The sequence below is a fragment of the Ahaetulla prasina genome, chromosome 13 (genome assembly GCF_028640845.1).
Source record: "Ahaetulla prasina isolate Xishuangbanna chromosome 13, ASM2864084v1, whole genome shotgun sequence".
Taxonomy (NCBI): domain Eukaryota; kingdom Metazoa; phylum Chordata; class Lepidosauria; order Squamata; family Colubridae; genus Ahaetulla; species Ahaetulla prasina.
The window spans coordinates 10,420,423-10,447,418 of NC_080551.1; the positions used below are offsets into that span (position 1 = coordinate 10,420,423).

Genomic DNA, 26,996 nt, shown 5'->3' on the forward strand with positions numbered 1-26,996 from the left:
TTAATGGCTGAGCCATCGCACCCCCAGCAAAGCCACATACCGTAGATATAAAGACCTGTTCTTTTCGAATCGTGTTGCAAAATAATGGTGGGAAATGGCGTACGTTACTTGGATGAGTAAGAAATGAGGAGGAGTAGAAGATATTCTGCAAGGAAACATCTGTAATGGACAAAGGAGGGGGGGGAGCTAGCCTAATCTGGTGGCAAGCCAACTTTACAGGCATGAGAGAATGACAAGAAAAAAGGCCTAAGGTTGTTTGGAAGATAACTGAATAAAGCTGAGTAAGCCTTAGCTGATTGTGACTTCTTTATTTACTTTAGTGCTGCCCAACTTCAATGCTACAAATAATCTGAGCCACTCTGAATTTCAGAGCAAGAATGGCTATTACATTTAGAGTTACGAAGGATTCAATCTGCTATGTATTTGTCCTCTTGACAGTTTATGTATTTATTTATTTATTTATTTATTTATTTATTTATTTATTTATTTATTTATTTGTCAAACACAATGGTATATATAAGTATAAGCATGAATTGAATACATAAAATGAATATAATTAAAGGGAACATTAGGACAGGAACGGTAGGCACGCTGGTGCTCTTATGCACGCCCCTTACAGACCTCTTAGGAATGGGGTGAGGTCAATAGTAGATAGTCTTTGGTTAAAGCTTTGGGGATTTGGGGAAGAGACCACAGCGTCTGGTAGTGCATTCCAGGCATTAACAACTCTGTTGCTGAAGTCATATTTTCTACAATCAAGATTGGAGCAGTTCACATTAAGTTTAAATCTATTGTGTGCTCGTGTATTGTTGCGATTGAAGCTGAAGTAGTCTTTGAGAGGAAGGACATTGTAGCAGATGATTTTATGAGTTATACACAGGTCATGGCGAAGGCGGCGGAGTTCTAAATTTTCTAAACCCAGGATCTCAAGTCTGGTGGCATAAGGAATTTTGTTGTGATCAGAGGAGTGGAGTTATCTAGTTATCTAGCATCCTGGAAACCAGGAACTAAGAATGTCTTGCATCCCGTTCCCAGAGCGATGAAGTTGTCAACCTTCCTTACCTTCCTTTTAGTGTCGGTTCCAAGAGTAAAGAGCAATGACCAATAGAAGCTCATCTGGAGCATGTAGTACCAATACTGAGAAGGGAGCATGGCCTGCAAAGAGAGTATGAGAAGAGAAAAGACAATTACTTTTTTGATTAGAGAGGGAAGTTGATTTGTTCCAGAGCAGGAGAAAAAAGGTTGATAGTAGGACATTGCATACCAAAACAACAAAGCAAAAGTCCCCCCCACCCCCATCTCCATGACATCACTGCTAAACAACTAATTCCCACCACATGTTTTATGCCCTGGAATGTCAAATCATGTGGTAAGGCTGTATTATTACTGTTGTGGTCTGCCAGCAGCCTGCGGAGCTGGCAGTGGAGTCGGACAGTGAGGAGGTTGGGGAGAACAATGGGCCAGTCCTAGAGTCAGGGGAAGGCCCGGACGAGGGCTCTGCATTGGAGGCAGAGATAGGGCCAGAGCCATCTGGGAGCAATGCGCAGACTCCAGAGCCTCCAGAGGCGGATAGCAGAGAGCCAGAGGAACAGGAGGAGCCTGTTCCTAGTGCATGCATGCGAAGAGCTGCCAGAAGGCAAGAGCAGCTAAAGCAAAAAGGACGACTCAGGAGTAAGGCCAGGAGATGATTGGCCCCTCCCATAAGGCTTAAAAGAGCAGCAACGGCTCTTGGGTGCTTTGTAGGAAAGCAAAGTTGCTACAATTGGTAGCCAATGGTGAAAAAGCTATTCATGGGCCATCAAAAATGGAAGGCAGGGCTATTTCTTCACACAATGTCAAAAGTGGTTATCTCCAAAGAACCAGTAAGAGACTCACATGGTTTGGATAGTTGAGCCACACTTGCCAAAGGTCATAAAACCAGGATTTCTAGAAGGAAGGTAGAAGGAGACAGAAAACAATCATCAATGTTTCCACATGACAACAGTGAAAATCTCATCCCTGCCACCAACTCACAACTTAATTGGGGGGGGGGTTAGGAATTCTTTCTTTTTGTTGCTCATCAGGGTAACCCTATTGGCCTGTATTCTACAACAGCCTTGTAGATGCCCAAGATGGTGGCCATCACAGGGTGGAACTGAAAGTCAAAGACCTTCTCATTGGAGTGCACCCTTCTTCTTCGCAACTAACCCTGTGAAGTAGGTTGAGCAGAGAGAGAGAGTGATTGCTTGAAAGTCATTTAGTAAGCTACCTTGGCTGAAGGTGGATTGATGCCCTCCCCAGCTCTATGATTCTGGCACTGGGACTTGCATGTTCCTGGCCCACTCTAAGGATCTTCACCCTTCTCCATTTTTGGCAGCTCCAAATTGGAAATGGCTATGACACTAAACGGTGGCTTAGTGGGTAAGACGCTGAGCTTGTCGATCGAAAGGTCGGCAGTTCAGCGGTTTGAATCCCTAGTGCAGTGTAATGGGGTGAGCTCCCCTTACTTGTCCCAGCTTCTGACAACCTAGCAGTTCGAAAGCGTGTAAAAAATGCAAGTAGAAAAAATAGGGACCACCTTTGGTGGGAAGGGAACAGCGTTCCGTGCACCTTTGGTGTTGAGTCATGCCAGCCACATGACCACGGAGACATCTTCGAACAGCGCTGGCTCTTTGGCTTTGAAACGGAGATGAGCATCGCCCCCTAGAGTCAGGAACGACTAGCACGTATGTGCGAGGGGAACCTTTACCTTTACCTTATGACAAGAGTCTTACGGGTAACTGAGAAAACCATGCACAAAGTACTTTGTTGAATGAAGGCAAATATATACTATATATATGCCTCAGGATAATGTTGCAGGAGCCAATCTGGGTGTCGTGTCCCACTCCTCCGCTGACGGCCGGGTCAGGGAAATCCGAATCAGGCTTGCCTCTGCAGCTCTGCCCAAAGTCCTAGCAAAGTCCTCAGAGCAGGCAGGAGACCAGTAAGTGACTTCAGCAAGATAAGTTCGACTTTTGCCTGACTCAGAGACTGCCAGAAAGTAGATCCTTTATATAGGCCATGGGGTGTGGCTCCATGACTCAGCACTCATTAAGGCCTGCCCCTCCCTTCCCTCTGTTGCCTCCGCCTATCCAATCTTCTGATGCGAGGGTCACACCAATCAGCTGTTGGTAATAAACCCTCCTCAGGCTCACATGCTGTGGAGGAGGGAGGTCTAGCTGCTCCGCTTTGCCTGGGCATGGAGTCAGGGCTGGGGCCGGGTCAGGAAATCCGAATCAGGCTTGCCTCTGCAGCTCTGCCCAAAGCCCTAGCAAAGTCCTCAGAGCAGGCAGGAGACCAGTAAGTGACTTCAGCAAGATAAGTTCGACTTTGCCTGACTCAGAGACTGCCAGAAAGTAGATCCTTTATATAGGCCATGGGGTGTGGCTCCATGACTCAGCACTCATTAAGGCCTGCCCCTCCCTTCCCTCTGTTGCCTCCGCCTATCCAATCTTCTGATGCGAGGGTCACACCAATCAGCTGTTGGTAATAAACCCTCCTCAGGCTCACATGCTGTGGAGGAGGGGGAGGGGTCTAGCTGCTCCGTTTGCCTGGGCATGGAGTCAGGGCTGGGGCCGGGAGATTCTCCTTCTTCTGCAGTTTGTGTGGGCATGGAGCCAGGACTTGGGCCGGGAGGCATACATTCCTCAGTGTTCGGGAGCAGGTAAGAAGGCCCCGGCTGCTCTGAGGGCGGGAAAGACACAACACTGGGTCAGTCACAGGAACCAGTGGTTTAGTCTTCCAAAGTATTTGGACTTATGCTGGAGCCCATCCTCAGGGGATCTTTCACACGTTCCAGTAGAGAGAAGTTCCCTGAGGATGGGCTCCAGCATAAGTCCGAAAGCTTGGAAGACTAAACCTCTGGTCCTGGTGACCAACCCAGATTGGATCCCGCAAAGTACTTTGTGACTTAAACACGTTGTTGTGGCCTGCCAGCTGTCAGTGGAGCTGGCCGCAGACTTGGACGATGAGGAGGTTGGCGAGGAACTTGGGCCAGCTCTGAAGTCTGGGGAAGGCTCTAATGGATGCTCTGTGTCAGACGCAAAGATAGAGCCAGGGATGTCCGACATTTCCCAGCCACTGGAGAGGCAGTGGAGGCTGAGATAAGTGGGGAGGAAGAGCAACTGGGGCCTGTTCCAGATGCACATATGCGCAGAGCTGTTAGGAGAGGAGAACAACGGAGGACAAGGAGTCGACTTGGGAAGCAAGGCACATGTGGATGCTGAATGGCTCCTCCCCGGCTGGGGAATAGAAGGAAAGGGGAATGGTGGTTGTAGGAGACAACCGCTCAGATTTCTGAAGATTTGGCTCATCATGTTTCGTGCCTCAGAGACTGCTTGCCAGAGCTTAATTTTCAGCTTTGTGGCTGGGAGCTCACGGCCGGGCAATTATTGCAAGGAACTGGTAAGGTCTGTTACAGCAGTTAACTCCTTGAAGGACTCTTGCTTGGACTTTTTGGTGTGTGAATGCCATTAATTCACAGGAGATAAATAAAGAGGGTTTTTTCGGGACAAGAAGTCTGCTTCTTGTTTCTGTTAAGGCTGGGTCAGAACACACATAGAGGCAACTCTCAATCAAAAATCAAAGGGCCAGCCCTATGCCAACTTGCCTGCAATAAAGCCTTATTGAATGCTTAGAGTGAATGTTTGTTTGTTTGTTTTACAAAACAAAAGAGCCAGTTCGTGTAGAGATTAAGGCATCAGGCTAGAAACCAGGAGATTATAATCTTGCTTTAGGCACAAAGCCAACTGGGTGATATTGGGCCTGTCATTTTCTCTCAGCCCTAAGAATGGTAAATCACTTCTGGAAGTTGTTGTTAGTTGTGAAGTCATGTCTGACCCATCGCAACCCCATGGACAAATCGTTCCTCCAGGCCTTCCTGTCCTCTACCATCCTCTGGCGTCCATTTAAGCTCAGGCCTACTGCTTCAATGACTCCATCCAGCCACCTCGTTCTCTGTCGTCCCCTTCTTCTTTTGCCCTCCATCTTTCCCAGGATTAGGCTCGTCTCCAGTGAGTCCTTCTTTCTCATTAGGTGGCCAAAATATTTGAGTTTCATCTTCAGGATCTGGCCTTCTAAAGGTCTTCTGGAAGACCTTTCCACAAAAAGCTTATCCAGGCAATCTCTGTGAATCCGGCATGCTTTAAAAAAATAAAAAATAAAGTAGCCATGCACTGTAACATATCCAGAAAGTGCAAAATTGGATATGAAATGAGTCATTCACACGTGGGTCTCCAAAAGGAGAAGCATGTTAAGAGCAAGCAAGTCAGGCTTTCTTTCTGACAGGTCTATCCGTCTACAGTATAGCACGATGTTAGGTGTTCTTTGCAAGGCTTAAAATAATAAGAGGTTAATCCAAAAACAAAATTCACCAAACTGTAAAAGCTAAAAGGGATTGAGAATTAGCAGCAGGACATGAAATGAGTATAATAGAGTTGTAGCAGGACTGAATTAATAGATTAATATCCTGAGAATGCCCCAAAGAACTGAACAAGCGTTTTGATACTAAAGATCCTGAGAAATTGAAAAGTAAGTTTTAAAAATTTAAAAAAAAACCAACAACTTGGTATTGAAGGTCTTACAACAGGGGTCAGCAATCCATGGCTCTGGAGCCGCATGTGGCTCTTTCATCCCTCTGCTGCGGCTCCCTGTTGCTGGTTGGCTCCACAATTGATAAGGCTTTTGGTTAGGACAGGTAAAGGCAAAAGGACGCCGTGCTAGGAGGAGACTCTATGGTAGGGGAACCAGACTTCCGGTCGGCTGCAGAATTGAATGGGGGGTTTCCGATTAGGACCTTTGTGGCTCTCTGAGTGTTTAAGGTTGCCGACCCCTGCCCTACAATATGGGCAAAGCCAAGGTTCTTTTTGGAGGGTGTTCCATCAAAGAGTCTTTCCATTAGCATTTTTAATAAGAGTCATTTATTTGTTATTGACCTATTAGTTTGCTGTCCCACCTGCCCGTCAGAAGCCCAAGTTGCTTCCATGGGTCTCCCCATTGATTTTTTAATCCCCACAACAGGGCTGTGAGATAGATTGTTCAGACTGGGTGGAGAGTCAGTGGCTTGCCCAAGATCACACCAGGGGTTTACATGTCTGAGGGTGGACTTTTAGTCAAGGGGGTCCCTAATGAGAGGATCAGAGGTGGTATTCAGCCATTTTGGACCGGTTCGCTCAAACCGGTAGCGGAAATTGTGGGTGCCACCCACCCGCTCTATGCCATCCTATTTAGACATGTTTTTGAGGCCAGGTGTTTCTTTTCCCACAGGCTTGAGGCCTGTTATGTGTGACCTTGGGCTAAATAGGTGTATGTAGCCCACCTTACAGGTGCATGTGTGGATGGCGCACGTACCAGCAAAGCACACGCGCAGAAGACCGGGCGCATGTGTGGGTGGGGCTCGCATGCTCACATTTGCGAACCGGTAGGGAAAGAAAGCAAATACCACCCCTGGAGAGCACGCAGAACTTCGTATAATCTCCAGTTCATCTTAGTGTTGGCAAACTGTTTTGATAAACCTGCCAAGAAAATTGCAGTTGGGCTGCAAGGAATCTATATCGTTAAGAATTATGGAATCACAGGACCACAAACGTCAAGACATTCTTTTGACCTCCCGGTTCATTGTCTTACGGTGCAAATGTGTGGGTACTATTCCCGCTTAAGGCCTCATCTGGTTTAATTCTCCTCATTTTAATTCTTCAAACAAAAATGCAGCAAAACCTCCCCTCAAAATTATAAATTCTCGATGATCACAATGACTCTATCTGGATAATAACAGTAGACATTTAGCGTCTCCTCTTTGTGGGGAGATTGCATCTGTTTTTATACGAACCCAAGTTTAACAACTCATGGGAAGCTGCTGTTAAAAAACAACCTCAGATTAGGCCGTGTTACCACCGGAGTCCTCCCTCCCTCCCTCCCTCCCGGCCCCTTATTTAACTTACGTCACAGAGAAATATAATTCCAGCAATAAACGAGGTACTGTAGAATAAACACCGCCAACTGCAAAAATAAAATGCAGGTTAGGACCAAGGAGTTCGCATGGACACAGAAGAAGATGGTAAGACAGAACAGACTCTATCCAGTCTTCTCACCATAGCTAGGAAAGCTGTACTGCCTGCTTGGGCATCTCTTTCTTTCTGCATTAATTTGCCTCGTCATTACTATTTACAGTGATTGGAGCCGCTTTTCAGTCTAAGTGCAAAATAAGTCAGAGTACTGACAGAGAATATTTGTAGCTCAGGGTTGAAATGTGGGATCCGTGGTGCTCTCTGAACTTGGTTTATTTTCTTGCAGATATTTCATTCCCCAAACTAGTTACCATCAGGGGTGGGCTGCTGGGGGTTCGCAGGGGTTCGGGAGAACCTCTAGCTAAGATTCTGTGCAGTTCAGAGAACCCCCAAATCCCACTCCTGGCTGGACCCACTCACCCCACCCCTCCCCTCCCAGGAGTCCCCACATGGCCTATTTTGGATCCAGATAAGTGCAGGGCATGTGCGGAGGCTCAGGGAGGGCAAAAAATGGGCCTATCAGAAGTTCAGGAAGACCTCCAGAGAACCTCCGGAGTCTGGGGAGGCTGTTTTCGTGCTCCCGGAGGCTCAAGGAAAACCTCCGGAGCCCGGGGAGGACAAAAACACCACCCCCTGCTGTGGAGCAGGTGGCCGACTAGGCCACACCCACCATGGCCACGCCCACCCAGCACAGAACCCCTTGTTAAAATTTTTGAAGCCCACCCCTGGTTAGCATCATCAGTGCTAGCTAGGCAGCTAACTAACTAGTACTGGTGATGTTATCTAGCTTGGGAAATGGAATGTCTGCAAGAAAACAACCAAGCTCAGAGAGCACAAAAGACCCCTCAAGCTTTAAATGGTTATGTCACTTCATTACAGGAATAAATTGGCATTATGTACACACACACAAACACACACACACACACACACACACATGCTCAAGAGGAAACACAGAATATGAAAATAATTAGAATAGAAGAATCAATTAATTTCTAATCCCCATATTCAGATTTAGTAAAAACCGCCTTTGGAAACTCAAGCTACAGCTTCAGTGCCTACAAGATTGGCTGGAGAGGATTAAAAAGTCAAGATGGTGACTGCAATTTTGCAATCGAAGCTGTAATGTCATGTAAGTGTTTCTGGAGAATGTGTAAGACAAGGCTCATTGATAACAGGATAATAGTTTTTATTTTTATTTTTATTTTTATTATTATTATTATTATTATTATTATTATTATTATTATTATTATTATTATTATTATTATTATTATTATTATTATTTATAGTTAGTTGCAGAATTAGCCAGACGTTTAGACTGAATTTGACATTTTTATCCACCTACCAAGTCCATCCCACGGAGATAAGTAGTTCAATAACATTATTTATTTATATTGACTGACAAGAAAGGAAATATCTGGTTATAAAATACTCAGAATGCCATTAAATGTCAAATTTCTGGCTATTTTTCTACCTGAGAAGATTTTTCTTTCTTTCTTTTTTAGAAACTGAGAATGGAGGCGAGAATGGGGCTTACCAAGCTTCCTTGAATTTTTTATGCAGAGTTGGGATTTCTAGGTTGCGTCTTCGCCTGAACCATTTTTCCACCTGGTGCACAGTCCAGTTACACTTTTTAGCTAGTTTACGCGTTTCTGACTGCAAGGTTGGAGAAAGAAGGAGAGAGAAATCAGTGATGCACACACTGGAAGTCAAGCAATCAAAACAAGCATTGCAGCTTCTATGCCAGGGAGGAGGAGAGGGAAAGGAGGAGGAGGAGGAGGGGAAGAAAGAGGAGGAGGAAGAGGAGGAGGAGGAGGAAAGGAGGGAAGAGGAGGAGGAAGAAGAGGAGGGGAAGGAAAAGGAGGAGGAGGAGGAGGAGGAGAGGAAGGAAGAGGAGGAGAAAGAAGAAGAGGGGAAGGGAGAGGTGAAGGAGGAGGAGAGAAAGCAGAGAAGGAGGAGGAGGAGAAGGAAGAGAAGGCGGCAGACGAGATAAAGGAGGAGGAGGAGGAGGTCACTGACCATCCTTCTCAGAGAGCAAATGTGTTTGCTAGATAAAAAAAAGTCTCATGACACTAAAAGTTCCAAAAACTACTCATCTCTGTTTTAAAAAGCACTATATACAAACCAAGAAATGAGAATGGTTTAAGCTTTCAAAGACTGGAGATTACGTTCAGAGAAGGGCAGAAAAAAGACTAGGGGGTGACATGATAGCAGTGTTCCAATATTTGAGGAGCTGTCACAAAGAAGGCGGGGGTGGGGCGGGGTGTTAACCTATTCTCCAAAGCACCTGAAGGCAAGACAAGAAGCAATGGGTGGAGACTAACCAAGGAGAGAAGCAACACACAATTAAGGAGAAATTTCCTAACAGTGAGAAAAAATTAATCAGTGGAACAACCTGCCTCCAGAAGTTGAGAATGCTCCAAAACTGGAAGTATTTAAGAAAATGTTGGATAACCATTTGTCTGAAATGGTACAGGGTTTCCTTCCTGAGCAGGAGGTTGAACTAGAAGACACCCCCACCCCCCAAGGTCCCTCCCAACGCTTGTTATTCTGTTTTTCTGTGAAGAGCATCACTTTTCTGGTTCTTCTGCTCTTCAAAGCTGCTCCACCTACTTACGACTCCTCCTGTCATTATCTGCAGCACTTGCGACATAATTCCCGATCAATTGAAAAATGCATCGGGATGCATCTCAGTTGTGCTGCAAAGGGTTGGGAATTCCACACTACGCTAAACATGCCGGATTTACCCACACCTTTCCCATGCCACCCGTCGTGTTGAAACTCCATCGTGATGATTAAAAAGTTCGGAATGTAAGACTCTTCCAACAGCTGTTGCCAAGTTGTGAAGCAATTTAGTTTGCTCATGCTTAAGATAAACAGAATGATCAAGATTAGAACAATTAACCAGAGGAACAACTTGCCCCCAGAAGTTATGAATTCTCCAACACCGGAAGTTTTTAAGAAGAGATTGAACAGCCACTTGTCTGAAATGGTACAAGGTTTCCTGCCTGAGCTGGAGTTTGGACTAGAAGACCTCCAAGGTTCCTTCCAACTCTATTATTCTGTTCTGTTCTGTTCTGTTCTGTTCTGTTCTGTTCTGTTCTGTTCTGTTATACTCTACTCTACTCCACTCTATTGGGATGCGGTGGCTCAGGGGCTAGGACATTGAGCTTATCGATTGAAAGGTTGGCAGCTCAGCAGTTTGAATCCCTAATGCTGCTGTGTAATGGGGTGAGCTCCCGTTACTTGTCCCAGTTTCTGCCAACCTAGCAGTTCGAAAGCACCTAAAAAAATGCAATTAGAGAAATAGGGACCACCTTTGGGTGGGAAGGTAACAGCGTTCCGTGTGCCTTTGGTGTTGAGTCATGCCGGCCACATGACCACGGAGACGTCTTCGGACAGCGCTGGCTCTTTGGCTTTGAAACGGAGATGAGCACCGCCCCCTAAAGTTGGGAACGACTAGCACGTATGTGCGAGGGGAACCTTTACCTTTACTTTTACTCCACTCCACTCTACTCTACTCTACTCTACTCTAACCTAACCTAACCTAACCTAACCTAACCTAACCTAACCTAACCTAACCTAATTTAACCTAACCTAATTTAACCTAACCTAACCTAACCTAACCTAAATGAGATATCCACATCAAACATGAACTCTTTCCCCTTCACTCCCTTTTAATGCTAAGTTTAGTGGAAAGAATATAGGACGTCCTCCACTTACGATTCTAATGGAGCCCCAAATTTTCATTGCTAAACAGGACCATTGTTAAGTGAGTTGTGTCCCATTCTACAACTTTTTTGCTACAGTTGTGAATCTCAGCAGTTGTTTAGTGACTCGTGCAGTTATTAAATGAACCTGCAACCTCTGCATTGAGGTTGCTTGTCAGAAACCAGCTGGGAGGGTTGCAAATGAAGATGACATGAACCCGGACAGTCCTACTGTCAGAAATACATTGCCGGTTGCCGAGGGCCTGGATTTTAATCTCGTGACCACGAGAATGCTGCAACGGTCATGTAAACGTGAGAACCAGTACAGGTGGTTCTCAACTTAAAATGGTTCGCATAGTGACCGTTCGAAGTTACAACGGTACTGGAATAAGTGACTTACGACCATTTTTCACGCTGATGACCCTTGCAGCATTCCCCTGGTCACGTGTCTAGGGAGATTCTCAGTCATCCAGGTCAGTGGTAGGTTTCAAAAATTTTTACTACCAGTTATGTGGGTGTGGCTTGATGGGTGTGGCATGGCTTGGTAGGTGTGGCATGGCTTGGTGAGTGTGGCAATCTCCCTTCCCACCCAACTCCAGGGGAAGGTTACTGCAAAATCCCCATTTCCTCCTGGTCAGCTGGGACTCAGGAAGCAGGGAATAGATGGAGGCGGGGCTAGTCAGAGGTGGTATTTACTGGTTCTCCGAACTACTCAAAATTTCCGCTACCGGTTCTCCAGAACTGGTCAGAACCTGCTGAATACCACCTCTGAACCCATGGCTAGGAGAGCCTTACACACCTTCAGCTGATCTACTGGTTGCATCCACTCTTGGAATGGGAGACCCTGCTCCCTATGCCCTTGTAACTTTTGATTTAGGCTACTGTAACACGCTCTATATAGGCCTGCCCCTGAAGAGTATTTGGGAACTTCAGTTGGTGCAGAATGTAGCTGCACAGGTAGTAACTTGCAAGTTGGAAGGAGTAAAATTGTATTGCGCCATGGATCATTGTTCTCCTACTGGAACGGTTTCACGCTTCATACATTATTCCATTTAATGTTGGTCATTAACGAAACAATAATTAAACTTAAACAGCTAATTAGACTTAACATGGCCCTAAAGGCATGTGTATGCTAAGCGGGATGTAATATTAATAATGTATTCCTAATGTTCTTGTAGCATGGTGGGAACAGGGCAGAGAGTGAAAGTCTACATCTACAAATAGCAATAGCACTTATATACCACTTCACAGTGCTTTACAGCCCTCTCTAAACGGTTTACAGAGTCAGCCTCTTGCCCCCAACAATCTGGGTCCTCATTTTAACCACCTCGGAAGGAGGGAAGGCTGAGTCAACCTTGAGCCTGGTGAGATTTAGACTGCCAAATTGCAGGCAGCTGGCAGGCAGCAGAAATAGCCTGCAGTACCATATTCTAACCACTGCCATGGCTCATACGGCTCATACGGCTCAAATAAGAATAGATTTCTTCATTAGTAGTCCTGATGTTAAGGCTTTCCTTTGCAGAATAACCTGAACTGATTCTACAGAATATTTAGCTGTACGTACATATCCATTTTCAGATGTTCTGATTGAAAAGGGTTTTTGATGATGAGTAGATAGTTTGGGTACAGTGGGAGAAAAAAATGGGAGAACAACTAAATATATCAATAATATGATGTGGGCCATTTGAGACATCCACTCCTGGGTTAGCAAGTTGCATATAACATTTTAGAATAGAATAACAGAGTTGGAAGGGACCTTGGAGGTCTTCTAATTCAACCCCCTGCTTAGGCAGAAAACCCTACACCACTTCAGACAAATGGTTATCCAACATCTTCTTAAAAACTTCCAGTGTTGGAACATTTATAACTTCTGGAGGCAAGCTGTTCCACTGATTAATTGTCTAACTGTCAGGAAATTTCTCCTTAGTTCTAGGTTACTTCTCTCCTTGATTAGTTTCCACCCATTGCTTCTTGTCCTGCCCTCAGGTGCTTTGGAGAATAGTTTGACTTCCTCTTCTTTGTGGCAGTCCCTGAGATATTGGAACACTGCTATTATGTCTCTCCTAGTCCTTCTTTTCATCAAACTAGACATACCCAGTTCCAACAACCATTCTTTGTATGTTTTAGCTTCCAGTCCCCTAAACCTCTTTGTTGCTCTTCTCTGTACTCTTTCTAGAGTCTCAACATCTTTTTTACATCATGGCAACCAAAACTGAATGCAGTATTCCAAGTGTGGCCTTCCCAAGGCATTATAAAGTGGTCTTAACACTTCAAGTGATCTTGATTCTATCCCTCTGTTTATGCAGCCTAGAACTATGTTGGCTTTTTTTAGCAGCTGCTTCACTTTTAGAAAGTTTAAGCTGATGGACACATTCTGTACTTCCTGAAATAAGACAGGAGGGCTGTTGGAGCATAAGGAGAACTCTTGATTTCTCTATCAAAATCTGCTCTCTGAAAAGATTAGTTCCCTTCAGCAACCTATAGGAAGCATATTGCATACAGCTAGTCCTTGACTTACAGCCATTTCTTTAGTGACTCTTCATAGTTACATAAGGGACTTATGACTGTGTTTTACACTTACAACCATTGTAGTGTCCCCATGGTCATGTGTGTTCTGACCTAGGCCTCCTGAGTCAGTGTTGTGGCTCCAGCCCCCCCCCTCCCAGGGCCTGGCCCCCTGCCAGAAAGTGACTCAGAGAGTGAGGGGGAAGGGCCGTCAGGGCTCCCCTCTGCAGGGCCAGCCTCTCTGGCTCAGCTCCAGGAGCCAGAGGCAGGCCAGGTGGAGGAGGTGACGAGGCCTCTGTCTCCTGTATCTCCCCCCGCCCAGGCAATGCTTTCAGACCCAGCTGTGGACAATCAGTCCTGGTTAGATCCCAGGTTTCGTAGACAAGAGAGGCGGGAACAACAAAAGAAGGCGTGGGGCAGGCCTAGAGAGTGCTGAGTCATGGAGCCACACCCCACAGGGTATAAAAGCAGGAGGGGCTGCTCTACTACTTTGTGACGGACAAAACAAACTGACTGGAGAAAACTTGAGCTGGACTATTTGACTGAGCATTTGGCCTGGATTGCTGTTTGTTCCTGACTTCCTGGTTGCTCCAGTAACGAGCGTCTGTGACGCCGGCATCAGGGAAGATAAAAAAACCTTGGCAGACGATCGCTGGTTTGCTGCCAGAGCTGATAACTGCCATGGACTAAATTGCTGGCTAATTGAGTTAGTTCACGTGTCTCCCGGACTGAGGTGGGGGGGGACAGAACAGTCAGTAAAACACACGAGTAGTCCCAAAAACCTGTTTTATTTTAACAGGTGTGAATTCCGTTCATTCACAGATGAGTCCCAAATAGTTGTCAAGAGTCCTTTGGGATAAGGCTGATAATCACCCACCTTTATCTCCCTTGACACACTGCCAAAGACCTAATTGGCAAAGCCACACTGAGTCCAGAATCAAACAGAGCTTCAGGCTTTAAGCTGCACAGCATGATCAAACATTGGTTCCTGCAAAGGCTCACATGCCTTTGCTCCTCTTTTAAGTCTTATGGGAGGAGCCAATCATTTCCAAGCCCTACTCCTGAGTCGTCCCTTTTGTTTTAACTGTTCTTGCCTTCTAGCAGCTCTGCGCATGCGCGCACTGGGAACAGGCTCCCCCTGTTCCTCTGCCTTGCTGATGTCTGATTCTGGAGGCTCCGGAGGCAGCACATATCTCCCAGATGGCCCTTTCTCTGCCTCCGATGCAGAGCCCTCGTCCGAGCCTTCCCCAGACTCCAGGACTAGCCAATGTTCCTCCCCAGCCTCCTCACTGTCCGACTGTGCTGCCAGCTTCGCCGGCCACTGGTGGACCACAACAATGTGATCCAAGAGTCAAGTTGACTCTTGACAACTGGTTCACATTTATGATGGTTGCAGTGTCCTGGGCTCATGTGATCATTTTTTGCGACCTTCCAATAAGCAAACTCAATGGGGAAGCCAGATTGACCGAACAACCAAGTTACTAACTGAACCACTGAAGTCACTGCACCACAGTGGCAAAGAAAGTTGTAAAATGAGGTAAAACTCTTTCACCTCTAGCAACAGAAATGTTGGGCTCAAATGTGGTCGTAAGTTGAGGACTACCTGTATGAAGTACAGGGGGGAGAGCAAAGTGACTCACAATTTGGCCAACTCCATCGGTTGAAGCGATATTTCTCAAACTTGGCGACTTTAAAATGGGACGGACAGCATGTGTGGACTTCAACAGCATGGCTGGTTGGGGGATTCTGAAGTCCACACACCTTGACGTTTCTCAAGGTTGAAGAATTGTAAGAAGCACACAGACAGCTAACAAGATTTGGGAAACTCCAGGTGTTATTGGACTACAATTCTGGCACCCGTCTCCGTGAGCTATAGTTGCCTGGAGTTCATCATGCTCTGAAGGTTGGCCGGTCTTAGTAAGACCACACCTAGAGTACAGCATCCAATTTTGGTCACCACACTATAAAAAAGATGTTGAGACTCTAGAAAGAGTGCAGAGGAGAGCAACCAAGATGATTAGGGGACTGGAGACTAAAACATACGATGGACATTTGCAGGAATTGGGCACGACTAGTCTAGTGAAGAGAAGGACTGGGGAGACATGAGAGCCATCTTCCAATATTTGAGGGGCTGCCACAGAAAGGAAAGGGGTCAAGCTATTTTCCAAAGCACCCGAAGGCCAGACAAGGAATAATAAATGGAAACTGAACAAGGAGAGATTCAACCTGGAAATAAGGAGACATTTTCTGGCAGTGAGAAAATCAACCCATGGAAGAGAAGTTGCCTTCGGAAGTTGTGGGAGCTTCATCACTGGAGGCTTTTAAGAAGAGATGTCAGAAATGGTGTCGGGTCTCCTGCTTGGGCGGGGGGTTGGACTAGATGACCTACAAGGTCCCTTCCAACCCTGTTAATCTGTCTACCATCTCTTGGCTGGATAGAAAGGTAGTGATTTGGGGCCATGGAAATCTCCTAGGGAGCAATTTTTTTTTTTTTTTTTAAAGAATCCTCACCTGGGATGGCTTTTTTGTGCACTTTTGGAAAAAATTTTCAAGGGTGGGATTATCCTGCGGTTTGATCCGCCTCACATCCTTTATGCCTAAGTAGTCAGCCAGAGGAAGAGCCATATATCTGAAAGACAATTTAAAAAGGAAGTTTGTAAAACGCAACGATTTCAATATGAGGCTAGCTATACGATAGCACAGAAAAATGAAGCACTCCCTGCTCGGGCTGAAGGACAGGTTTTCCTGTATTCATGGTTGCAACCTGTTTGCTTTGTCTTATGGGGAATTGTGGAGCATTCATTCACCACTGTGTTGCATCATTTCTTCATTTGCACAGCTTATTAGTCCATTTTCCAGGACAGATGAGTCTTCCTTAAACTGGGTATCTTCCAAAGGGTTTAAGACAATGGTGGGATTCAGCCGGTTCTCTCCAGACTGGGCAAACTGGTAGTGGCAACTACGAGAGGCTCCGCCCACCCGCCCAGATGTAATGTGTGAGCACTGTGCATGCACAGAAGGCCATGTGCATGCGCAGAGCTCACATTTGCGAACCGGTAGGAAAAGTAAGTGAATTCCATTTCTGCTTTAAGACATCTGTCAGAATTTCCATCCAATACACCTTTGGGATGGCAGATCCAACCTACTTTCCTCTAGTAGTTAAAAAAGTTATACAACAGGTGCATGGAACAGTGGGAAATTGTTTTTTCCCCATCCAAATTATCCCTTAAATGATGTGGTTAACGTAAGAATACTACTTTAATCAGAGACCAGACTCCATTCAATTCTATCTGATGGCGACTTTTTCTTTTCCTGCACCTGTGGAGGAGAAGAAGAGACAGAGCCTGGGGCAGAGTCAAGAGAGGAATCAATCTAGAATCATTATGTTCCCATAAGCCAGGCGTTTCCAAACTTGGCAACTTTAAGACTTGTGGACTTCAACACCCTCTGGCCTCTGGTGGCTCAGCAGACTAAGTCTGTCTGTTATTAACACAGCTGCTTGCAATTATTGCAAGTTCAAGTCCCACCAGGCCCAAGGTTGACTCAGCCTTCCATCCTTTATAAGGTAGGTAAAATGAGGACCCAGATTGTTGGGGGCAATAAAAAGTTGACTTTTTATATCATATACAAATGGATGAAGACTATTGCTTAACACAATGTAAGCCGCCCTGAGTCTTCGGAGAAGGGCGGGGTATAAATTCAAATTTTTAAAAAAACACCCAGAATTCCTCAGCCAGCTTTGCTGGGTTGAATTCTGGGAGTTGAAGTCCACAAGTCTTAAAGTTGCCAAGTTTGGAAACCCCTGCCATAAGCGTTCTAAATCCAGCTGGTCTTGAATTTTGTTGACTCTTACCTAGAGTCAGTTTAGTGCTGACCATTAGATCATCAGATTCTTATGTACAAGCATCTAAATCTAAATCATCTTCACTGGAACTCAACCAGAACTAGAACTTATAGTCCCCATTTTTCGTATCTGACAACCTGTGACGTATTAATTCTGCCTGTCCTTTTCCTCTTACAATTTATTTCTGCGTTTGCCCTTACATCTTTTTGCTTTACCTTCACTTTAAGCACAAAATAAAGCAAGCAGATAGAGCGTCACTGGTTTGAGACAGGCAGCTATACAAATGGGAATAACAATAACAACAACAACAACAACAACAACAATAATAATAATAATAACGTGAGACTTTCAAATACAGAGAGATCGTCATTTGGAACACAACTCGCCAGATATCATGGTTGTCGAGGGCCGAAGCGTACAATTTATTGATATCGCTGTACCAGGAGACGCCAGAGTCGAAGAAAAAGAACTGAAAAAAATCATGAAATGTCGCGACCTGGCCATCGAAATTACATGGTTATGGATGAAACATGTAACATTGTCATCGGGGCACTTGGTACCATGTCCAAGGATTTTACAAAACACATCAACAAATTGCAGCTTCCTGCAATAACACCAGTGGAACTGCAAAAAACTGCGTTACTCGGAACATCATATATTTTAAGAAGGTACTTGGTTGATACCTAGGACTATGGCAGCGATCTTTATCAACCATTAGCACCAGTCAATGGTATTTGATACATTTTTAACTGTTCAATTGACTGAGTGTCATGTTTAATTAATAAAAGAATAATAATAAAATTAGGCGGCAAGTTAGGGCAAGCAGACAAATGAGTAAAGGGTTACACCTTCACGTAATTTGTATTTCCATAATCTGCATTATCAATTTTGAGACTGAATCAAGATAACTCAGGACCATCATTTTAAAGCTGAACACATCTCGCTAAAAGTTGCAAAAATAAACAGTGGGAAGGGAGCCCTTAAGATATTTCATAGCATTGAAAATCAAATATGATTATTATTCATATTTGTATTATTATTATTAAATAAAAAAGACTATTATTATTGTTGTTGTTGTTGTTGTTGTTATTATTTTAAAAAAGAGATTTTTTTTTACCTTTCAACAAAGAACCTGATAACCAACATCACAAAGGCATATGGAATTGTGGCAAATAATTGTCGTGGTTTGGGAAAGATATATCCATTGTGATCTTCTAAATCTGCCCATGTGCAATTAGCAGGCATCCAGATGTTCTCCCACCAAAACCAGCTGTATGCGGTTTGTATTATTTGATGCATTGTTAAGTGGGCTGAAAAGAAATGAAAAAAGCAAATTAATTTCATGTATAGGTTAAAAATGAATACTACTTACATGGAACCAAACAAACCTTAGCTGAACTGGAGTCTTGGAGATTAAACCATATGAAGAACGGTTGCAGATTTTCGTCTGGCTCATGGGTGAAATCAGTGGTGGGTTTCAAGATTTTTTGCTACTGGTTCCTGTGGGTGTGGCATGGCTTGGTGGGCGTGACAGGGGAAGTGGGCGTGACATTTTACTGCAAAATCCCCATTTCCTCCCCAATCCAGGGGAAGGATACTGCAAAATCCCAATTTCCTCCCGATCAGCTGGGACTCGGGAGGCAGAGAATAGATGGGGGCGGGGCCAGTCAGAATTTTTACTACCGGTTCTCCGAACTACTCAAAATTTCCGCTACCAGTTCTCCAGAACTGGTCAGAACCTGCTGAAACCCATCTCTGGGTGAAATGCTCCCGGTTTGGACTGGTTCAGAGAACCAGTAGCAATGGTGGCTTGAGGCTCTGCCCACCCACCTGGTTGTCGTTACTTTCTGGTTTTAACCAGGAAGTAACCTGTTTTTTACCCTCTGCACATGCACAAAGAAGAGGTGGTCAAATTATTTTCCAAAGCACTGGAGGGCAGTGCAAGGAATAATGGTTGGAAACTGATCAAAGAGAGGAGCAATCTGGAATTAAGGAAAAACTTCCTAACAGTGAAGATAATTAACCAGTAGAACAGCTTTCCTTCAGAAGTTATGGTGCTCCATCACTGGAGGTTTTTAAGAAGAGACTGGACAGCCATTTGTCTGAAATTGTATAGATTCTTCTGCTTGAGCCAGGGGGCTGGACTAAAAGACCTCCAAGGTCCCTTCCAGCTCTATTCTGTAACACGTCCTACTCTACTCTACTCTACAGTACAGCCTTCTCTCCACTCTCCGTGCTTGGGGATCAGGAGGGGGCGATCCTTACTCATCGCCTGAGCTCCATTGCTCCTCATGTCCACTGCTTGCCCTCTCGATTCTCCTGCCCCCGTTCCTCCCTGCCAACAAGCCATCCCAATCCTGAGGAGCCCTGGGCTGCCTCGGCCTGCTCCTCCCTACATTCCTCCAAAGCCAACGAAGCTGCCCCCCTTGATCTGCGTTGGCTCCAGCTCCAGCTCATCTTCCTCCATAGATTCAGGCTCCAACAGGGGCATGACATGATCCCTAGAGACCAACTTAATGAACAAGGTATCCCATTGGGTGACCTGCAGGGCTGGGACCCTGAAAGTTCTAAGCAATTCTTGAATGACAATTGCCACCCCATGACTCCTGTTTCTTGGCTGGTGCCACTTGAAACCCTGCTGGGCATAACTCTGAAATTTAATTTATTTAAAGTCTCTCCATACGTCAAGAACATAGGAAAAAGATTACCCTTTCTAAGAAAAAAAATCAGTCTAAGATATTATCACTTTTCCCTCTTGGCTCTTTCAATGTACACAATGTGCATTGTACTCTTTCAATGTGTAGCATCAGTTAATTGTTCAACGGTTTATGGAGATTCTATTTATCGTGCGGCACATTCAGATCACATTTAGATTTAAAAGAACACAGATAAAAATATAAAATATGAAAATAAAATCTTAAATGTTATAAAGGAATGTCTAGATTACAAAATTTAATTTTTGCTTCATTTGTCGCAACCAGGAAATCAGATTTATGGAGAAAAGCTCATTAAACACCTTTGGGGGTTCACAGAAAGACTAGAAAATGCTGACAAAGCGCTTATTTGTCCTTGTGAGATACGTGAGAGTATTTATGGCTCTACCACTAATACTAACAATTAAATAAAAGAAAAGAGAAATGCATATCTCCATATAACAGCCTGAAGTCTGTTCTTTTTACAACACTTATATAGCCAACAATATAGTTGTTTATATTATACAGTATAGTTGTAACAATATAGTTACAATATAGTAAGGGATGCAGTGGCTCAGTGGCTAAGATGCTGAGCTTGTCGATCTAAAGGTTGGCAGTTCAGCGGTTTGAATCCCTAGTGCGGCATAATGGGGTGAGCTCCCGTTACTTGTCCCAGCTTCTGTCAACCTAGCAGTCCGAAAGCACGTAAAAAATGCAAGTAGGAAAATAGGGACCACCTTTGGTGGGAAAGTAACAGCCTTCCGTGCGCCTTTGGTGTTTAGTCATGCCGGCCACATGACCATGGAGACGTCTTTGGATGGTGCTGGCTCTTCAGCTTTGAAACGGAGATGAGCACCACCCCCTAGAGTCAGTAACGACTAGCACATATGTGCGAGGGGAACCTTTACTTTTTATATAGCCAACACGTAAACCCATGAAAAATATGCAGATCCAACATGTACGGATCCACTATCCTAAGTAAACAGTAGTTGGGTGACTAGAACTAGAGAGAATGGTCCCTATTTCAAGATTAGAAATCACATCATTAAAAGTTCTAAGAAGTTCATACAAACATATACCAAATAGCTTTTATAAGAATGAATGGAGTAATTATTTTTTTAAAAAATATCACAATCCTGACAATTGTGACTCTGTGTCTTTAAATTGCAGCTTAGAACAACATTTTGCTGCCGATCAATAAAACTGAATTTTATTGAATTTCACAGAGATATATATATACGGTGGTGGGATTCAGCCAGTTCGCACTACTTCGGGAAAACCAACTGTTAACTTCCTGAGAAGTTTGGCAAACTGATTGTTGGAAGAAATCATTAGGGCAGAGAACCAGTTGTTAAATTACTTGAATCCCACCACTGTATGTATGAATGTGTGTGTGTGCGTGTGTATGTATTTATATGTATAATATAATCTTCTCATCGTTCCCATCACCAATATCTTTCCACTTATGACTGTATGACTGTAACTTTGTTGCTGGCAATCCTTATGATTTATATTGATATATTGACCATCAATTGTGTTGTAAATGTTGTACCTTGATGAACGTATCTTTTCTTTTATGTACACTGAGAGCATATGCACCAAGACAAATTCCTTGTGTGTCCAATCACACTTGGCCAATAAAAAATTCTATTCTATTCTATTCTATTCTATTCTATTCTATTCTATTCTGTGTGTGTGTGTGTGTGTGTGTGTGTGTGTGTGTGTGTGTGTGTGTGTATATATATATATTTGTTTTCTGAGGTTTTCGCGGGTGTTTGTATGTAGGTCTTTGGTTATTCGGGTTTTCTCCCGCGTAAAATTGGGAGTGTCTTGGCGACATTTCGACAAAGTCTCTCTCTATATATTTTATTAAAGGCTTCTATTCACCACATCGGAGGCAGTTCTTTAGAAGATGTCATTTAAGGATGAGGTGTTTTAAAATAAAAAAGGTGCTAGCCTTGTCTTACACAACTGCTGTGCTGTGTGGGAGTGTGTTAGTAACTGAAGCAAACTAAAGAAATGAAATCCTTCCATAATAATAATAAAAAAAGCAATTACAGCAGGGTTGATTCACAGGAAAGAAAACCCAGAATTAATAAGATAATATCTTTTCCAGGTTACCAAACGTAAACTGAGTACCTCAGAATGCTCCATCAGACAGGAAGTTAATCTGTTTAGAAAACAAAAACTACATGGAGAAGAAGCAAGAAAGACCAAAATTATCTCAGACCTTTCCATCACTTGATCTACCATTCAAGAATCAATCCCAGGTAAGAGACTGAAGACGAAAGGCAGGAGATCCTGACAGACCTTCTGGGAACCTGCTCACACTTTGTATTCTGGCAGAAGGAAAATGGTGGATCTACTCTACTCAAAATTCAGACGCTTGGCAATTGACTCATATTTATGACGGTTGCAGTGTCCTGGAGTCAGGGGTGGACTTCAAAAATTTTAGCAAGGGGTTCTCTGCCTGGTTGTTGGGTGGGCGTGGCCATGGTGGGTGTGGCCTAGTCAGCCTCCTGCACTATGGTGGGGTGGGGACAGCTATAAATTTCTTCTCTCTCTCTCTCTCTCTCTCTCTTTCTTTCTTTCTTTCTTTCTTTCTTTCTTTCTGGAATAAGGACTTCTCTTTGAAGATTTTATTGGATTATTTAAAACATTTATATAGTCACTCATCTACCAAGCAACACTTGGGTGGTTCCCAGACTTCAAAATGACTCAAAATACAGAGATCTGTGGGTTGATTGGAACACCTAGATTTACAGATATAACAAACAACACTACTGGTTTGTTTAGTTTCTTCATGTGAAGTTCTGATGTTGCTATTTATCTCTAAAACCCTAAAGGTCCCAGCATCTAATTCCCTACGGAGTCTTTGTTCCAGTGGTGAAATGCTACTGGTTCGCACCGATTCAGGCGAACCGGTAGTGATAAAAACTACCGGTTCGGGCGAACCGGTAGTAAAAAAAAGCTACCGGTTCCTCCGAACCGGTATTTCCGACGATTAGCTGTGCTGCGCAATTTAAAATCGCTAGAAAAGCAAGAAATCCTACTTTCTAGTGAAACTAAATCATGTGGCACAGCTGATTTCTGCCCCCCCTCCCCCGCTGCTCTACATCCCAAGCCTCATTTTGCGCATGCGTGTGAATGCAGCATGTGTTTGACATGCAGCATTCATGCGCAGCCTGCAATCTGGTGGCAAACCGGTTCAGATTTCACCACCGCTTTGTTCCCATGTTTATGTTTTGAAAGCACCAGTGAAAGCCTTGGTCCAGAGGCTCTCTTTGTTGAAGATGAAATATCCATCAAGAAAGGTGATGGCCAGTAGTGGGTTCCTCTTACCTTCGCACCTGGTTCGGAACCGGGAGCACACGCACACGCTTGGCGCTTCTGCACATTCACAGAACCTTCTGTGCATGCGCAGAGCGTCTGTGATGACGTCCGGGCAGGTGGGTGAAGCCTCCTGTCGCCGCCACTACCGGTTTGCCTGAACCAGGGTGAACCGGTAGAAACCCAGCACCGGGGATGGCTTAATGCCAAACGTATAATACTTTCAGCTGGATTTATTTAGGGATGTCAAAAAGCTTTTAAGTTATTTTTAATGGCTTTTATCCATTCCAGGTAGTCCTTGCCTTACAACCATTCATTTTGTGACTGAAGTTACAACAGTACTGAAAAAAGTGACTTATGACCATTTTTGCAGCATCCCCATGGTCATGTGATCTGAATTGGAATCTTTGCAACTGACATGTACTTATGACAGTTGGAATTTTCCGGGGTTATATGATCACCTTTGGTGAACCCTGAGAAGCAAATTCAATGAGGAAACCTGATTCACTTAACAACCATGTTACTAACTTAAACACGGCAGTGATTCATTTAACAACAGTGGCAAGAAAGGTCGCAAAATGGGGCAAAATTCACACGGCAACTATCTTGCTGAACAACAGAAATTTGGGGATCAGTTGTGATCATAAATTGAAAGTGCACCTGTAATAAGTGCATTCATTCATTCATTCATTTTCTGATACCAAATTGTTCCAGGACCACTATATATAAAGTTGATGCAAGGATTATTTATCATGATATGCTATAGTGCTGACATTGAAAATATAAAAACATAAAAAGTCAAATTATTGACCAAATGCTTTAAGGAAGCACTGGCCCCTCAACCGCCATAAAATTGTTACACCATATCATAGTGAACTATAAATAAAGAACCCAATTTAGACAAGGGTACCACGTAAATTCAGGGTGTGTGGGTCAGTGGTGGGTTTCAATTTTTTTTTTACTACTGGTTCTGTGGGCGTGGCTTGCTTGGTGGGTGTGTCTTGGTGGTCACGTGACTGCGGGCACGGCTTGGTGGTCATGTGACTGTGGGCGTGCCGGCTTTCTGGATGGGACTTGCAGGAGTCCGACTAGAGCACAGTGCTCCAAAAGACTTTCTCTCCCAGGCAAGAAGCAGCAGGGAACAGAAACAGCCCTCCACGTGTTCTCGGGTGACCTGTTTTCTCTTCCCCGCTCTCTTGCTGGGAGAGAGAGAGAGAGTTTTTCGCAGCACTGCACTTTGGGGACCCATCCGGAAAGCCAGGCACAGAGAAATGGCCAGGTTGAAGGCTGGTACTTTCAGCGCCCATGAGGAACCACTCCTCAGCCCCAACCATGTGTTTAAAAGCCCAGGCTGCTTGGAATGAAAAGCTATTGCAATTGCCTGGGCTTGAAAACACATGGCTGGGGCCGAGGAGCAGTTCCTCGTGGGCGCTGGTTTGCCTTCCCTTCTACTACCATCACGGGAGGAAGAAGGTATGGTTGCAAGCCTGCAGGGACGGTGGGGCGGTGGGGGGCAGCAAGCTAGGCACCAGGCAGCATGGCCTGGAATGGAGCCATGCAAGCCCAGTGGGGACGGTGGGGGATACACAGCAAGCGACGGAATGGGGGGCTAGCACAACTCGCATGCTTTCCTGTAGGTAGGAGGAGGCAGCTCAGTTGGGGCGTAGGGCAGACACCGCATGGGAAGGCAGCTTAGTTAGGCAAGCCGCAGAGCAGACTGTGCGCTTGCGTGAGTGCCACACAGTGTGGTCCGCTGCCCAGGAGGTGAGGAGTGACTGGGCAGGGTGAGCGGGTGGGGCAAGCGAGCGGCGACTGGGTGACCTGTTTAGGGGTGTGGTCAGCCAGCCATTGCTAACGATTCGGAGACTGACGACAAATTATCGCTACTGGTTCTCCCAAACCAGTGCAAACTGGTAGCAACCCACCACTGGTGTGGGTGTGGGGATGTGTGTGTCTGTGTCTGTGGCTTAGCAGTTAAAGATGTTGAGCTTGTCAGCTAGAAAGATGACAGCTCAGGTTTGAGATCCGAGCACTGCCCAATAGGGTGAGCTCCCGTTCTGTGCTTCAGCTCCTGCCCCCTAGCAGTTCGAAAGCATGCAAATGTGAGTAGATAAATAGGTACCACTTTGGTGGGAAAGTAACCACATTCTATATGACCCAGCTTATAGTCATGCCGGCCGCATGACCACAGAACTGTCTTTGGACAACAGTGGCTCCCTCGGCTAAGAAACGGAGATGAGTACCATCCGCTAGAGTCTAACACAACCGGGCAGGAGAAACCTTTCTCTTTATCCCTAAATCCAGCCTGCGCATTTAGTTTCTAGTTCAGCGTGTTGAGCAAATCCAGTAACCCAACAAATCCAATACATTGGATTGAGCAAAAAAAAAATGCTAGTCATGAGTTTCCATGGGGGAACATGGGGACATGTTTTGCCTCAAAAACTCCAGCATTCCAGAGCAACAGGATTGACTGGTCCTATTCACTAGGTAGAAGCAAACTTCAGCAGTTATGCTGGAGCAAGTCACGTGTTTTGCATCACCGTAGTAACTCGCTGGTTGAAAATGAGCAGGTCTTTCATGACTTCAGAGGAACAAGAAACTGAACCAGTTTCAGTCTTTATCCTGAACAAGAACTCAAGGTAACAGAAGCTGATGGAACGAGAACAAGGAGTGTTGAATTCTGTCACATGAAATGAATAAGAAACACAATTTATTATCATAGGTTATATAGTCCAATTTCATAACATCTACTTTGGTGTTTTCCCGAGCCCTGATTTCCTAAGTTGGTGCTCTAAATTCGATCTTAATCTTTCTTCTGTAACTTTACTAACTCAGACCTGGAATGATTGCTGAACGTTTGTCAAATCTTTCATTTGCTGATATGTGAGTTCAGCTAGAACCGTGATGGCGAACCTATGGCACGCATTGCTAAAAGAGGCACGCGGAGCCATGGACCTGGCACCCGCGGCATCTCCCGTTCCTCTTCCGGGTGTCTGGTGCACAGGCACCCGCAATGATCAGCTGCCCTTTTTGCATGTGGCAGTGCCAGAAACTGGAAGAGCTGGTCTTCTGTTTTCCTGCATGAGCATGCACGCCGGCCAGCTGATTGTCGCATACGCCCACGTGCCAGGAAGCCGGAAAAGTAGCTGGCTGAAACCGGAAATTCAGTAGCTGAAACTGGAAGTTCATTTTTTGGGCGCACACATGTGACCCAGGCAGTTCCACTGCCTGGTCGCAGCCCAGATGTGCACGGGCTCTGTTTACAGCACTCGGTGCCGAAAAGCTCACTGAGCTAGAATGTGATTTCTCAATGAAATATATGTTAATGTAGAGATCTGAACATCTTCTCTCTACTGCCGGTTGGCTGGCTAGCTTTTGGGATTTTGATCTCCGTAGGCTAGCCAAGCTGGCCATTGATGGTAACTGGAAACTCGGACTTCTAAAGATCACTGAATTCTCCTCTGAATATATCTTTCCTTCAGGTCTGAACTGGGCACGGAACCCCCGATCATCATCTAAATTGGTTAAAAAAAATTATTTTAAAAAATGGAATAAGCACTAATTAGATGGGAAAGGCAGCTAAAAATAAAGTAAGTAGATACCCATTCAGAATGGCAATGGGAACTTATACAAAATGCCTGTACAGTATCATTCCTTCCCCTCTCCTCCCCCATGAATGATCCTCAACCTGTTACAATGCAAGGGAACGAGAAAGAGATATAACCATGACATGGAACCTATGACACGCATGCCAGAGGTAGCACGCAGAGCCCTCTCTGTGGGCACTCGCGCTGTCGCACCAGCTCAGCCAGCTGGCTGTTGTGTTTCCGGCACTCTGGAGCACACGTGTGCCGTGCCTTGCCAGTTTGGGCACTCTTTGCCTAAATGGTTCGCC

General features: G+C 44.9%; 1 protein-coding gene across 1 annotated transcript in view; it reads right to left on the reverse strand.

Annotated features, from left to right (window-relative positions):
- CERS3 (ceramide synthase 3) overlaps positions 1–26,996 on the reverse strand; it is a 64,721-nt gene that overhangs the window by 25,098 nt on the left and 12,627 nt on the right. The window contains exons 2-7 of the mRNA XM_058156797.1: positions 18,196–18,388; positions 15,746–15,863; positions 8,557–8,675; positions 6,957–7,014; positions 1,876–1,926; positions 1,063–1,155 (exon numbers count right to left, since the gene is read on the reverse strand). Coding sequence (XP_058012780.1) covers positions 1,063–1,155; positions 1,876–1,926; positions 6,957–7,014; positions 8,557–8,675; positions 15,746–15,863; positions 18,196–18,377 — 621 coding nt within the window. The 5' untranslated portion in view covers positions 18,378–18,388. The remainder of the gene's footprint in view (positions 1–1,062; positions 1,156–1,875; positions 1,927–6,956; positions 7,015–8,556; positions 8,676–15,745; positions 15,864–18,195; positions 18,389–26,996) is intronic.